At 30.0% G+C, this 14,770-nt stretch overlaps 3 protein-coding genes across 6 annotated transcripts; 2 read left to right on the top strand and 1 right to left on the bottom strand.

Annotated features, from left to right (window-relative positions):
- Positions 1–102: 102 nt before the first annotated feature.
- Positions 103–4,559, top strand: LOC118072685 (V-type proton ATPase 16 kDa proteolipid subunit). The gene is made up of 3 exons (XM_035092751.1): positions 103–369; positions 1,722–1,914; positions 2,005–4,559. Exons 1-3 carry the CDS (start codon positions 282–284, stop codon positions 2,222–2,224), a joined length of 501 nt encoding a protein of 166 aa, XP_034948642.1. The 5' UTR covers positions 103–281; the 3' UTR covers positions 2,225–4,559.
- Positions 4,560–5,405: 846 nt separating this feature from the next.
- On the bottom strand, positions 5,406–12,012 carry NAT1 (N-acetyltransferase 1). 4 transcript variants are annotated; one of them, XM_035092747.1, is made up of 6 exons: positions 11,909–12,012; positions 10,371–10,482; positions 9,973–10,189; positions 7,889–9,859; positions 7,503–7,808; positions 5,406–7,347 (listed from the first exon to the last, which is right to left on the bottom strand). In XM_035092747.1, the coding sequence occupies exons 4-6, from the start codon at positions 9,818–9,820 to the stop codon at positions 7,279–7,281; spliced, it is 2,307 nt and encodes a 768-aa protein (XP_034948638.1). In that variant the 5' UTR covers positions 9,821–9,859; positions 9,973–10,189; positions 10,371–10,482; positions 11,909–12,012; the 3' UTR covers positions 5,406–7,278. The 4 variants fall into 4 exon arrangements, with proteins under 4 accessions (XP_034948638.1, XP_034948637.1, XP_034948639.1 ...); XM_035092746.1 differs by adding an exon at positions 11,712–11,834 and having other exon boundaries at positions 9,973–10,482; positions 11,909–11,956; XM_035092748.1 differs by lacking the exon at positions 11,909–12,012 and adding an exon at positions 11,712–11,902.
- Positions 12,013–12,412: 400 nt separating this feature from the next.
- On the top strand, positions 12,413–14,769 carry Syx13 (syntaxin 13). Its single transcript, XM_035092749.1, has 6 exons — positions 12,413–12,588; positions 12,756–12,956; positions 13,188–13,353; positions 13,513–13,643; positions 13,725–13,858; positions 13,937–14,769. The coding sequence occupies exons 2-6, from the start codon at positions 12,757–12,759 to the stop codon at positions 14,110–14,112; spliced, it is 807 nt and encodes a 268-aa protein (XP_034948640.1). The 5' UTR covers positions 12,413–12,588; position 12,756; the 3' UTR covers positions 14,113–14,769.
- Position 14,770: the final 1 nt, after the last annotated feature.

The raw sequence follows: 14,770 nt of genomic DNA, 5'->3' as shown, positions 1-14,770 counted from the left end.
GCGAGTCTAAGGACATGTCTACCAATCATCTGCAACATAGAGGATCAGTTCGACCTCGAGTGTCTCCTTCTCTCTTCTTGTCGTTTATCACATGACCCGCGCGACTGTATAGCAGATTCTCATTTGACAGTGCTACTAGTTTAGTGAAGAGGGTGTGTGAGGATTGATTCTTAGCAGAAGACACGAGATCGTGTTATTAAAATCGGCAACTTGTATATACTTGATTTTAAATTTGGAATTTAAAGCGTTTTCGTGCAAATAGCAATTAATATAAATCCACAATGAGTTCATCAGGACTTGCAGAAGATAGTCCTATCTACGGACCATTTTTCGGTGTTATGGGCGCCGCCTCCGCCATTATATTCTCTTGTAAGTTTTAACCCATTCAATCTAATCAATCGATTATCACATTGTATAGTAAAAATTAATTATTTAATAAAGACAATTCATAGATGATTTTTTAAAGGTTAATAATGTCATAAAAAACTAGGGCAATTATTGGTTCTTTAAAATATACTCATCAATAAGTGCCACGCCATTTTCTTGATCTGTAAAATGTATAAAATAACATGGAAATCCAAAATGATAAATATACTCATCGATTATTTTTTATTCATGTCTCTTTGTAAATGAAACATTACTACGCCATCTCGTGTTTATTTTTCTATCTTTTATTATCATTTTTTTATAATTGTAATGTTTTTATTTTTTATTTATATCTTTGTAAATCAAATTTACACGTGAAAGATTTCAGGTCACTTAAAATCATCGACAAACATTTGATTGTTTAAAATATTACATTTTCAGATGAACAATTGATTAATCATGAGTAATAGAAAGTTTATTTAGCAATATTATTGTAACAGATAAAAATTTTCAAGGTTTCAAGATAATTAAAGCATTAATGTATTTGAAAAATACAATTATACTAATATTTTTACGGTCATTTGTAAAATCATGTGAATAACCACGCCTTTAAATCATTGAAATGAATTATATTATCTTAATGTAGTTATTGAATAATCATTTATCTTTATGACTCAATCTATTAATGATAAAAAGACTTTTTATGTCAAAAAATTCGGCGATCGATCATTAACGGCGGAAAAGTGAATTTGTGGCGCGCCGGTTTCTCCTCAGCTTTATTATGAGAAAATCAATACGAATCTTTTTTGATTCCATCATTAAACAATAATTCATATGTATACATATATAATAATAATATATGAGTTAATTAATTATAAAAAAATATAAATTGAAAAAGTAATGAAATCTAAAATACAAGAAAAATTCCCTTGACTGTCAGCCAAATGGGACAGCCAATAGACACTCCGTTGATAATTTACAGCGCGCTCGTTGATTCTGCGCATTCAGATGTACAGACATATAGCTAGATAAACTTGAAGAGTGGCCAAAAAGTATTGTAAAAAATGTCACTCAACTCCCGGAGTTTTCGAGTGTCTAAGAAATTAATTTTTGTCACTTATTTGAGTATAAAATTGATTTTTAAACGGCAAGTGCCACGCCCCCGTTGTACAGCTGTTCTTACATGATTGTCATGTGACTGTCAACGTGAGCCTCATGTGACCACGGGTTGGGTTATTCCTTGAAAACGCCTTATGATAAAACTTTCAATTTGCAAGATGATCATTTATTTTAATGAAATTTTTATTTATTTATTATTTTTCATTCAATCTATATTTCCTATTTATTTTTTTTAGCTCTTGGAGCGGCGTATGGAACAGCTAAAGCTGGTACAGGAATCGCCGCTATGTCGGTGATGAGACCTGAACTTATCATGAAGTCTATTATTCCTGTTGTTATGGCGGGTATTATTGCCATTTATGGTTTAGTTATAGCAATTCTTATCGCAGGTCAATTACATCCACCTACGCAAAATTATACCTTGTTTGCGTAAGTTACAATTATATATTACTGTGTAGTTATTTTTGTTCTCTCAATAATGTACGACAAAAAATTATAAAAATACACTCATTATTTTAGGGGTTTCATTCATTTGGGTGCTGGATTAGCCGTTGGATTTTCTGGTTTAGCAGCTGGATTTGCTATTGGAATAGTTGGTGATGCTGGTGTAAGAGGTACAGCTCAACAACCACGTTTATTTGTTGGTATGATCCTGATCCTTATTTTCGCCGAAGTATTGGGTCTTTATGGACTTATCGTAGCCATCTATCTTTACACTAAAACATCTGGTAATAATTAATTGCGGGAATCACGAAACTGTCGCCTGCAAAAGAAGAGAAATTGCCAAGAGCAAGGCTCCCTCAAACTATATAAATATTATCAAGAATTTCGACGTTCCATTTATTCATTGTGTGTATTAATATAATACACATATCCATCAACACATCTTTAAATATATTACACGTCGAAGATTAAAAGGTATTAATGAAATTGAAATGAAAAAAAATATTAATAAAAAAAACCAGAAACGAATGAACGAAAAAAAAAAATATATATATATACATACATACATATAGATTCAGTCGCTTGTTTTACACAGTGACAAAAGATTTATTTAAAACTTTGCGCATGATTTTTATGTAGTCAGTCTGCTGGGAGACTTTTTAAATAAAGAAAAGAGTTTACAATTGTTTGCCGGACAATTTAACGTACAGTTGTAGATACTTCATTTTTAATTTAATTTTTAATATTAAAAAAGGATTAAAAACTCAAAAAGACAGGCGACAGATAAAGCAAGAGAGCATTAACCTCGATTCCTCCATGTCTCATTAAAAAAAAAAAAGAATTTTCTCTTTAATTGTTTAGCTATAATTTGTAGTATAGTTTGTCACAAATTATTGATTAAACAATAAATAAGTCGGCTCTATTAAATGTAAAAAATACAGAGAAGAATATGGTTCTATTAATTAATAAAATATTTAGCACAATTACTGTATTATGCAAGTGAAGAGGAGTAAATGTTCAGTTTATGCAAAAGAATAAATCATTAACGTATTTACAAACAAAAAAATATCAGCATAATTACATTAAAAAAAAAAAAAAATAATGACGAAGAAATGTTTTTGAACAAACAAAGATTCATATGCGGGGACTTTGTGAGTTATCAATTTAAAAAACGATATGTATGATAGTATTAAGTCAATTTGAGAGGCCGCAGACATAATGAATTTGGATATAAAGATAAGAAAAAATTAAGGAATTATGTGTTCCATGATACTATGTATTATCAAAGTATCAATTAAACTATTTACTACATTAATAATACTGTAAAGAGTCACTACAGAGGCCAGTAGTTGATTCAAATCCATTTACATTATGTCATGCATAATTTAAAGTATCAAGGAATGTAAAAAAAAAAATTAATAATAATAATAATATTAATTAATTAAGAACAAGTAGAAAGAAGTGTGTACGGCAAATAAAAATTGTAACAATTTGTACATTCCATATGAATTTGAGTCATTACGAGCGGGCACAAAAATTTTATTAAATTTTTGAAGATTTCGAAGAAGAGTCCACAGAGTTGATTGTAAGGGAGCTGACAATCATCTTTGTTTGATTCTAAAATAATTTTTATTATCAATTGTTATATTTTATCTTAGTTTTTTGGATATCAACTTAGTGCTCGCTCGTTTATATTTGATCAACGCAGTATCTCTTATTACTATTACTCAAAAAGACCTTTGAGCTCAACATATAGACGCATTTCCGGGCGAGAGTTTGTTTACGATCGCGTTTGATAATAATAGTTTATTGTACAACTGGAAGATAAGTCTGCATATCATGTGGTTTCTTGCTCGAAACTGCTTCTATATCTGTTTATTCATCACTGATAAAATTTTCAAACATCTGGAAAGAGATTAAATAAAAAGAAATGTTTAAAAAAATTAAAGCCTGCAAGCAGATTGACTTATGATTATCAAAAGCAAATAAAAATGAGCCTCGGTGAGCGGTGGTATGTGCCCTCGTCGGAGTCTTCATGCTAATTCATCAACATCATATAAGTCCTTATTATTCCTCTTCCCCTCTCTCCCTTCATTTATAGAAACCTAAAAAAGTATATCTCGAAAAGTAAATTACTTATTGAAACATTTGAAAAAATAAATAATAATATACTCGTTACAAATATATATATATATATCTATTTCTGCATAGAGTGCATGTGATGTATATAACACCTTCAATGCTTGATGCTATGTAAGTGCACATATAAAATTTCATAAAGGTATTAATCTTTACCAATACCTTAAGTAGTACGTGTGAACAGTATTCAATGTGTTGATGTATGTTTGAAAAAGAGAGATCGAAAAAAAGAGAGAATGATTAAGTGATTATATTGAGCGTTTAAATGTGATGTAAAAGGAGATAAAAATTGTAATAGAAATGGAGAAACACTGGTAGAGGGAGGAGAGAATGCCACCGCCACCCCTTCAAGTACTATCTTCCAGTGTTACTAGTAGATTTATTGTTGAGCGCAGAGAGTGATACTGATTTAATAAATAATTATTTATGTTAAAATATTTCTCCTCGATGTTACAGAATCAACCGTGTTTAATAAAATTTAATTTGGACAACCATGGTTATTTTTTTTATTAACATAATTAATGTATTTCAATGAATGAGCTATAATTGAATTCCATTCTGTATTTCACTAATTATTTATTCAAATAATAGCTTAAAAAATTAATTGAATAAGTGTTTGACAATAATGTTACAACGTTGATATTTTATTGAGCGATTTTAAGCAATAGTGCTTCAAATTAATTAATTTATTGATTAACTTGAATAAAAAATAATAAGTTTATTGAATTATTAATTGCATTCACACAAAAAAAATCAGTTTACTTGTGGAGTAAAATTATAATATATTTTTGTTTTTTACATAATTTATTAAACACAACTAATAAAGTAAATATCCTAAAAACATACTTATTGGCAGAATTGAAATTATTCTTTTTTTCATTAATATCTTGATTTTTGTATTTGTTTTTTTTTTTTAGTTTCTACGGTCAATGAATTAATACTGACGTTATCATACATGAATTGTGTTCATTATAAACAATGCAAATGATTGAATATATTTTTTTTTACGTGCAAAAAAAAAAATAATTTGTTAAAATTATTTTATTAAGAAACTTGGCTGACAGATTACCTTTACACTGTAATATTTTTACTAAAAAATGAAGACATTTATGAATATATGGTTCGTCTTTATTTTGTTTATCTATCAATTTCATCATTATAGTTTGTGATAAATAAATATTTCGTTTCAATGCAAATAGTAATTATTATTGTTCTAAATTAATGTCGTTATAGTAGTTAAAGAAGAAATTGATAGATAAATATAATATTCAAGTAATGAAATGAAGTTTAGTGTTAATTATTATTGGATACAAAGTCTTTAAAATTTTTATGTATAATTTTTTTCCATAATAATTTTTTCCTATGATTTAACACTCCAGTCCGGCGATTATTATCGGATGTTAGTTGCATAGTAACAATTATATACATCATTGGTTGAATTGATCAATTAATCAGATTATTTATCAGTTTAGTCAATAACCAATATTATAAAATTACAACTAATTATTTTGTGGATCACTTGGCCATTGTGTTTCTTACTTTAATAGCTTTTTAAACGTCTATAGTATATGAGGGAAAAAAACGATGAACATTCATTCCATGAAATTTATACAAAACATTCGAGCACTTTGTCATGATAAAAGTAAAGAAAAAATGGAAATGTAGCACAAAAATTGGGGTTAATAAATTAAAAAATTGCAAGATTAAATATTGCACTAATTCTTATAAATTAGCCGGTCTGAAGATGTTAAGATTTTCAAAATTGTCAATTTTTTTTTTTAATGTTTTTTCGTTTATTAACTAGGAAGATAAATATTATGAGAAAAATCGAGGAAGAATGAAAAAGGGATATGATTCAATCGGCTTGAGAGCAATCAGAAGTTACAATTTTAATAAATTATACCAGTTTTATTATTTATTTATACCGATGTACTTAATTTTTAACGATTGCATTATCGATGCCATATTTCAAAATGGTATATTCGTCTTGATTACGTTATTTTTAATAAATGTAATTTCTCCCGTTAATTATTATTATAATTAGTGTTATTAACTATAATGATGATTGTTTTGTGATTTATCAATTAATAATTATAGCGCAGCAAGTGTTGGTGTTGCGTGGACAAAAATGATAGTTTATCGATTAAGATTTTTTAACGGTAACAATAAGACTTCACGATATTCGGTATTTCGTTAACTAATTTTTTTTCATTTTACGTATATATTTATTTTGATCGTTTTTTCTAACCAGATTATCGTAATTATTATCATTAATTATTGGTAAATCAACTTTTTTAACGGATTTTTTTTTTTCGAATTAGAAATATTTATATTTTATCGTAGTAATTGGGATATAATAATTATTAATAATAATTTTCTAATTAATTGTAAAAGATGATACACACATAACAAGCGAATATCCTTTCATTTTAAGATGAGGAATCGCGGACAAAAAGACTTACAAAAAAACGTGACAAGCACAAATACTAGACAAAAAAATTATTAAAACATAAATTCATCTCAACTAATTTTTTCAAATTTTTCATTTCCGTCTATACCAATTCATAATAATAATAATTCTTAGTATTATTATTATTTATTGTTATTATTATTATTATTATTTATCTATTAATTCATCATACGGGCTACGATCCTGAATCAACTGGGCCCTAATTTTAGTTACAAATCATATTTTGTTTTTTTATTATTTAATATTTAAAACATTTAAGACTTTCTGTTTTTTTTTCTAATTAAGGGGGATTTTCGGTCACATTGTTTGGCATGCACGTTGATTTATTTTCTTCTAGTGTTTTTTAATTTTTTTTCTTCTCTTCAAACCAATCTCACGTTCACGCACACATGCATACGCGCATACATGCACGCACAGACACATTACACACACGAATCATTGCGTTCTGCCTTTGCTACTGTTTTTTTTTGTTTTAATTAATTCATTAAAAAAATCAACCATTTTATTTTGTTCTTCACTGATCAGTTATGATTGCATTATCAATCTTGTTCGTACTTTCCTCATCACATTTATATAAAACCCCCGTCGAACAGACTCACAAAATGCATCTTCATGATTTTTCAAGATGTCAACATAATCGATAAAACTGAAACCTTAGGCTCAGCGTGAACGTGGATGTGAGAAATCCTGTCTCAAATGATAATTCGAGAAGAGTATCGATCAAGTATACCCCGTGTAATTCAATTATCTCCTTCGTCTTCTTCTTCCTCTGAAGTAGCTTGTTCAAGCCAAGTTAACCAGCTGTTCACCTAGATAAAGTAAATAATCAATTATTATTTAATTATTTTTGAAATTTTAAATGAAAGAAAAAAATTACCGAACTCGAAAAAAATTGTTTCGGATCATTTTTTCTTAAAAAATTGTGTAAATTCTGCTCTATTGTTTAAACTATTCAATAACTTACTTGGAACAGTGCTTTTCCTTTGCCAGGATATGCATCAGTAACATCTTCTCTCCACTTTATAAAAGCCTCTTCATCGATAATAGACAATTCATAAAGAGCCACAAACCATCTTAGTAGCATACCTTTTGGGAAATCATGTGAAAGACAGAACACTTGTAAAGAGTGAACTGCTGTCACCTGTGCGTCGATGGTAACTAAGAAAGAATCAAGAACTCGTGTATACTTTTCTAATAATGCTCGTTCTTTCTCTTGAAGGCTTTTATCTGGCACAACAGTTGTATCAACACCAGGTGCTAATGTAGTTTCCTGTTTAAATATAAATAATTGATATAAAAGTGAAATAAATAAATAAATAAATAAAAATATTTATAAAAAAATTTACAAACCCGAGTGATGTATTGTAAAAGAACTGTCATAAGAGCATTGATAAATCCAGGGTCAGAATGATGTGCAAGATCCAATTTATCCTTAATCCATTTGTAAAAAGCATTAGGACTTGGGTCACTTTCTAATTGACGACTCATATCGCCTTGAATTCTTAATAATGGATACAAGAAAGTCAATTCTCGGTCTTCAAGAATTTCGCCAAGTCTTTCTTTAGTTTTCTCTGCTTCGGGTAGCTGGCTCATAAGATTGACTTTGCTTTCATTGAATATTTGAGTAAGCACAGCTTTACCTTGAGATTTATGAAGTTGTTGCAGAGTGAGAAGGAACAATGGATGATGCTGACCATTTTCAGTAACAGATGCAAGATCTTGGAGTTGCATCAGATTATTAACGATTGCTTTAGCTGTAATTGACGCCACGTGTGATGCTACACAAGGTACAGTGCTTTCTTTATCAGGAATACTTGCAACAAGTTCCTTCCATCCTTCATTCATTTGTTGAGAGTTTATAACATTATCTTTTTTCAGCTCAGCGACAAATTTAACGGCAAATTCACGTTCTGAATCACCACGTTCCAGCGTGTTCGAATAAATAGTGTAAATAGCATGACGTAGAAAACGTTCTGGCACCTTTAGGTCCTTGAAAGTTGTCACTGCGTCTTTAATATTAGTTTCTACAGACATATCATCCATCATGGCATTAACTTTTTTAATAATTTCTTCTCGAGTCAGTCCTTTGTCTTTGCGATCACGTGCTTTATCTCTCTTATCAAGAGGTCCTTGTTTAATTACTATTGCTGGAGGTGGTTCCTTGGGCAATAGTGGAGGAGTTTTAATAGTAGCTGTACGAAGTAATGGCGATTCTGGTGTACGTCCAGAGAAAAGATCTGAATTAAGTGGCAATGTAGGCTTGATGGTAGCTTGCTTAAACATCATTGATGTAGTTGACGGTCTTAAAGATACCTCTTCAGGGTGTCCAATGAGCATTTTACTTTTATTAAAACGTAATTGCTCTTTGTTTCCGTTATTATTATAATTTTGTGGTAGATTGTGTTGTTGTTGGTTATGTTTACCTGGAAAATTATTTTGATGGCGGTTTTGATTAGGAAAATATGTAGGCGTTTGATTACGCTGGTTGTGACGGCCGTAGTTAGCTGGTGGAGTTGGGAATCCATTTGGACTGAATGGCGATGACATACCAAATGATGGAGAAGTTAGTGGGATACTACCCACAATATCCATGTCAATGCCAGGACGGCCTATTTTTCTTAAGAAATCACTGCCGATACGATCTTCGCGCCTATGAAATCCTGTATTCGTTCTCGAAGAGTCGTCATGATCATTACGGATCTGATTCATCGGCATTGGGCCTTCAGTACTTGTAGCTTTACGTGGTACCCATCCATCGCGTCGTAACTCAATTACGTCGCATAACATGAAACGGATACGTCGGGGAAGAACACTACTCTCTGCCAGAGAGCTCATACGATCAAAGTATTGTTCCATGAGGCGTCGGCCTTTATCCGAGTCAAGGATACGGCCGCATGTTCGCATAATTTGACATAGGCACTCAATGTCTTCAGTCGCGTCCCCCCGGGATCCCCTCTTGCTAATCTCTGATAATAATTGCATAATACACCGATGTAAGATACCATCTGATACAATTTCAAGCTTGCCAAGTTCTCCGATGAATTTAATATTTCCAAGCATTTTGCGTTTTGCAATCTGACGACGCTCTTCTTCTTCTGGACCCAGATCATCTTGGTTATCGAATGCCTCATTAGCTTTTGAACGATTTTCAAATTCCGCCTTGCACTTGTTTAGCAAAATTACTGTGAATGTGTTACGAGCTTTTGGATTATCAACTGTTGATTTTTGTGTTTCAAAGTTTGGTGCTTCTTCTGACAACCGCTTGCACAACTGTGCATACATAGAACTGTACTTGGGCTCATCGAGTGCTTTATCAAATATCTGTTCAATGGTAATGTTTATAATAATATTAATAATTCTTCAATATTTAATTAATGTTATTGAAAGACGATATATTTATTAAACAATAATTTAATGTTAATGTAAATACATACCAATAAAATGACACCTTTCAGAATTACATAAGAATCAAGCTCGATTTTGAGCAGATCGTTGCTCAGCTTTGTGAACTTTTCCGGTGTGAGCTTGTTAAGAATACCCCGCACCTTACGGAAGATGAAATCATTTCTGTCTTCTGGGATGAAAGCATCGCGTCTAATAGTTGAAGGAGGGATCCAGCGTTGCTCAGTGGATAGGGAGCGATTATCGTCCCTGGAAGGCATCGAACTTTTTAGTCTTGTTGGTGAGTAAATCGTATGTGACTCACAAATTAGTTTCTTTGTTTTTATTTTTCGCACACACAAGTACGACTAGAACTATTAACTGTCTGATATTTTTGTTATTTTCTTTTTTTTTTTTAAACAAAGTCAAGGTTATTTAGTTAAGCCCTGACCTTCCTCCCGAGACACGAGAAGCACCCCCCGGTCCTGTGGGGTTGTCCGTTGTTGCGTGTGTGTTAACCCCCTCAATGATAAATCACGGCACACAGAACTTCCGGTAGGGAGCTGAAATGAACATGAACATTCAGTATTATAAAAAATCTTAATAATTATATGAAAAATTGTTAATATTTTTCTTTCTATATGTCAAATCAAATTAAACAGCAGAAACGAAATTTAAGGTGGTAAAACGTATGTGGGGCGCGGCTCATGGTCAGACGGTCAATGAACTTGCGACGGCGTTTACCCTGCTATAGTCTACGCGCAACGATGCTCGTCCTACCGGTGGAGGTCATTTGACTCTACTTAGAGGTTGATTCCTTTTAGTATTATAGATTATTTTATTAATATATATTTATACATATATGTATAAATATGTGTGCGTTCATAAATTTTTCGTCCTTGTGGAGAATTGAACAAAGAATCTAGTCTAGTATCTCCTTTTTTTTTTGTTTTTTTAATAAGATTGAATATTATAAATATTTATATTTATTATATCCATTCATTAGAGATAAATGTTCTTTGTATTGCATTAAAGAATATGATATGTAAGAAGGTGAATCAAGAGATGACGCAAAAAAAACAGTAAATCTATCTTTTCTGCTCATTTTTCCAGGGTTACCCTGAACTCTTTTATTCCTATAGCTTGTAAGACACGTCACTGTTGCGCCGTGATGAATGCTCCGTAGTTTTTTTTATGTGATGTACGAGTGCTGCCAACATAAAATTATTCGACAATCACGGAAAACTTTTGAATAACAACTGTCAATGTAAATTTTCATCAATAATAATACTAGGAAGAACAATGCATTATTATCTAAAAATTTTTAGTCTTGTTTGACAAGTATATAAGCTACTCAACTAGTTACACGCCATGAAAAAAATTAAAAAAGAGTGCTTATAATAAATAGATAACAAAAAAAAAAAATCTCTATTAAAAAATTATTTGCTGTAATAATATTAAAATAAAACTTTGAAGAAAATTTTCTGACTCAAAATTTCCTTTAATGATAAAGCAAATTAAATGCCGCTGATTCAATACAAAGAAAATGTGAAGCCTTATAATAAAGCGTTATAAAAAGTCACTTTTAGTAAAACGTCAAAAATATCTCATGTGCGAGTGTTGATCAGCAAGTACATCAATGTTCATTGGTTTGTTTCTCGATAAAATAATTAAATAAATCCGTAATATTCATAAATAATATTAAAATAATGAATGAAAAATGATGCAATATTATCGTGGGGAATAAAAGATGGAAGATGCGCCGACATGACGCATGAAACGATATACGTACGATTCCTCACTTTGACCCTCGAGAATATTCTGCTCCACTTAAATGTTTAATTTATCCTATTGATGCTAACTCTAATTCCCAATGTTTTTATCACGATAAATTATTATATCACACTTTAAACAACTATACAAATAAAATGTTTAATGAAAACTTTTAACATAGTAAAAATATTATATATCACACGACGATTTACTTACGGTCGATGGTTGTTGTTTGTAAAGGCTTTCGCAATCTGTCGGTCGGACTTGGAGACTTCCGCACCATGTACGTCTTGTCAAGTCAGCGTCTGCCGTGACATTAACTATTCAATATAATTTATTCGTTTTATTTCTTTATTGTTTAAAAACCTTCTTAACTATTAGTATTTATTTTATTCTGATATTTCTGATACATAAAAATTAATAAAAGAATTTTTTTATCAAAAATAATTTTTATTTTTAACATAAATTTGACTTAAATAGTAACGTTATTTTTGACGTGACTTTAGTCACTTCCGTGTTATTTTTCAATTTCCTAAATAAATTTTTATTTTTTTTAAACTAATATTTCTAATGAAAATTATTTAAATTTTACTTTATTATTTTTAAAATTAATATTTTAATTTATAAATTAATTTTGTTGATTAATACGTTTTTTTCATTTGAGTTTTGAATTACGTAGTAATTTTTCATTCCGGTAAAATAGATCATTTGTACCGGGACTTTAACTTTTAGTGGTTGACGACAAGGAAAACTAAGGGAGTTGCTGTCATCATAAGGAATTATCAAATTCTACAAGGAACAAGAGAAATTTATCAACGTCATTTCGAAGGATCAAATGCTAAATAAAGTTGAAGAGAACATATTTTTCGCTTTTCAGTAGTTTTATAAACATCAAGGTTAGTATAAGAATAAATGATTCAGCACTTGACAATAATTAATTGATGTGATTATTCAATTATAATATTTCAAAAACATACTCAATTTGAATAAGCTATTTAACAAGATATTTTTAGTAAGTTAATCATTCTTAATCATATTTTTATTTAAATATTTTATTTTTCAGAATGGCTTACATGTCGCAAAATTATGGGTCTACTGACCAACGGACTGTGCCTGACGTTGGTTTTAGTCCTACTGAGCTGTATAATCTTAGCGAAAACATAACATCAAATATCTATACTATAAATGCAAGCTGGACAACTTTGGACAAAGCAAGCAAGAATATAGGCACTAATAAAGATAACCAAGAACTTCGGGATAGAGTGTAATAATCTTGTTTTTATTATTTAAATTTTCATTGATTGATTTATATTATTTTCAAAATGTAATGATCATTTCTATCATTGCTGTTTACATTTAAATGAATGTTCTCAAACTTGATTTACTTTATTATTCAAAAATTATATTATATTATTAAATAAGAATATGTAATAGTATGCTAATGATAGCTAGGTGATAATTAATTAACGAAATAAAATCAATTTTGATATTTTAGACGAGCAACACAACGTAACACAAATCAGGTGGTAACCCAGACCAGCCGAGATATAGCGAGGATAACAGTGTTGATGAGGAAAGGCGACAAAGAGCAGAAACTACAAATTGAGAAGCTAACCACGGACTTTAAGGATGCTCTTCGAAGATATTCAGATATGCAACAAGTACGTCACTTGATACGAATGTTAATTCATTAAACATCCAAGACATGAACAAAATATCTAAGTGGATTTTACGCTTATGGTTGAGGTATATTTTTTTGTTCATCTCCATTTTTTCATTATTTGTAAACAATTCATTTTTTATTTATGTTCACATTAAAGTCCATTCTGCAAAAGATGAAGAGACATATTTTGCCATCTACGGTAGCCATGGAGCAACAAGAAGACAGTGATGGTGAACAACAAGGACTAATGCAAGCTCATCTAGATGATCAGAAGAAAGCTGAACAAAGGTTAGTATAATTTTCTTCTAAATAGTTAAATTAATTTTTTCTTTCAATGAAATCAATAATGTATTTATTATATTGTTACAGAGAATTAGAATTTGTACAAGGAATCCTTTTAGAACGTGAAGATCGAATACGACAAATAGAAGATGACATTCTGGATGTTAATCAAATAATGCGGGAATTAGGAGCTTTAGTCTATCAGCAAGGTGCAGCTATTGGTAAGTGGTCTTGGAATTTATATTCGAAAATATATAATTACTATCAATGTTTAACTATAATATCAAATTCATTTTCAGATACCATTGAAAATAGCATTGAAAATGTTCATGGAAATGTTGGCTTAGGAGCTGAAGAGTTGGCACGTGCTAGCAATTATCAGAATAAATTCCGACGAAAATTATGCATTCTGTTGATAATAGCCTTTGTTGCTCTCATTATTCTGACGATTATTCTAGTCACAAAGCTTAGTTAGCGTTATTTTCTTTAAACAATTTTGATATGTGGCACATCAAGACTTTGTCTCAAACTTATCATAAATGTTATCGCCTAATGGAATGTTTGTATTTTTTTTCTTTTAATTCAATTCTCAAATGCACATACGTAAGATGTCTAAGTCATCACTTGTGTTGTTTGAAGATATTTTTTTTATGCATGTGCCATTATTTTTTCTATTAAATTTTTCATTAACAAAAAGAACCATGTGATGATTTTAAATATTTGTTACTACCATTGAAAGATATTCTTAATTAGTTAAAATGAATTATATATTATTGATACTTTGTGATTATATTATGACTTTGATTAATACTTTTTCAAATATCATGTGTAATTAAGAAGGCAATTTTTTACATTGTAATAGATCCGCTTCTTGATTATAGTATAAAATAACCATATTTAGGCATTCCAAAAAATAAAATAATCAATCGTACCCTATTTATCTATCAATAACTATTAATTGACTTGTATATATATTACTAAATGTTACTATTATAGAATAAATTTTTTTTTATTGTTGTGGACAAAGGCAAAACCGATGTAAGGTATATTATTGGATATGTAAAATCAAAGTGATGCAATTATGTAAACATTAAATAAACTATTTGATGCAAAATAAATGGAATTAATCTTTT

Source organism: Chelonus insularis, unplaced genomic scaffold (genome assembly GCF_013357705.1).
Source record: "Chelonus insularis isolate UGA/USDA-ARS -01 unplaced genomic scaffold, ASM1335770v1 contig_94_pilon, whole genome shotgun sequence".
Lineage (NCBI taxonomy): Eukaryota > Metazoa > Arthropoda > Insecta > Hymenoptera > Braconidae > Chelonus > Chelonus insularis.
This window is presented reverse-complemented; position numbering and strand designations above follow the sequence as displayed.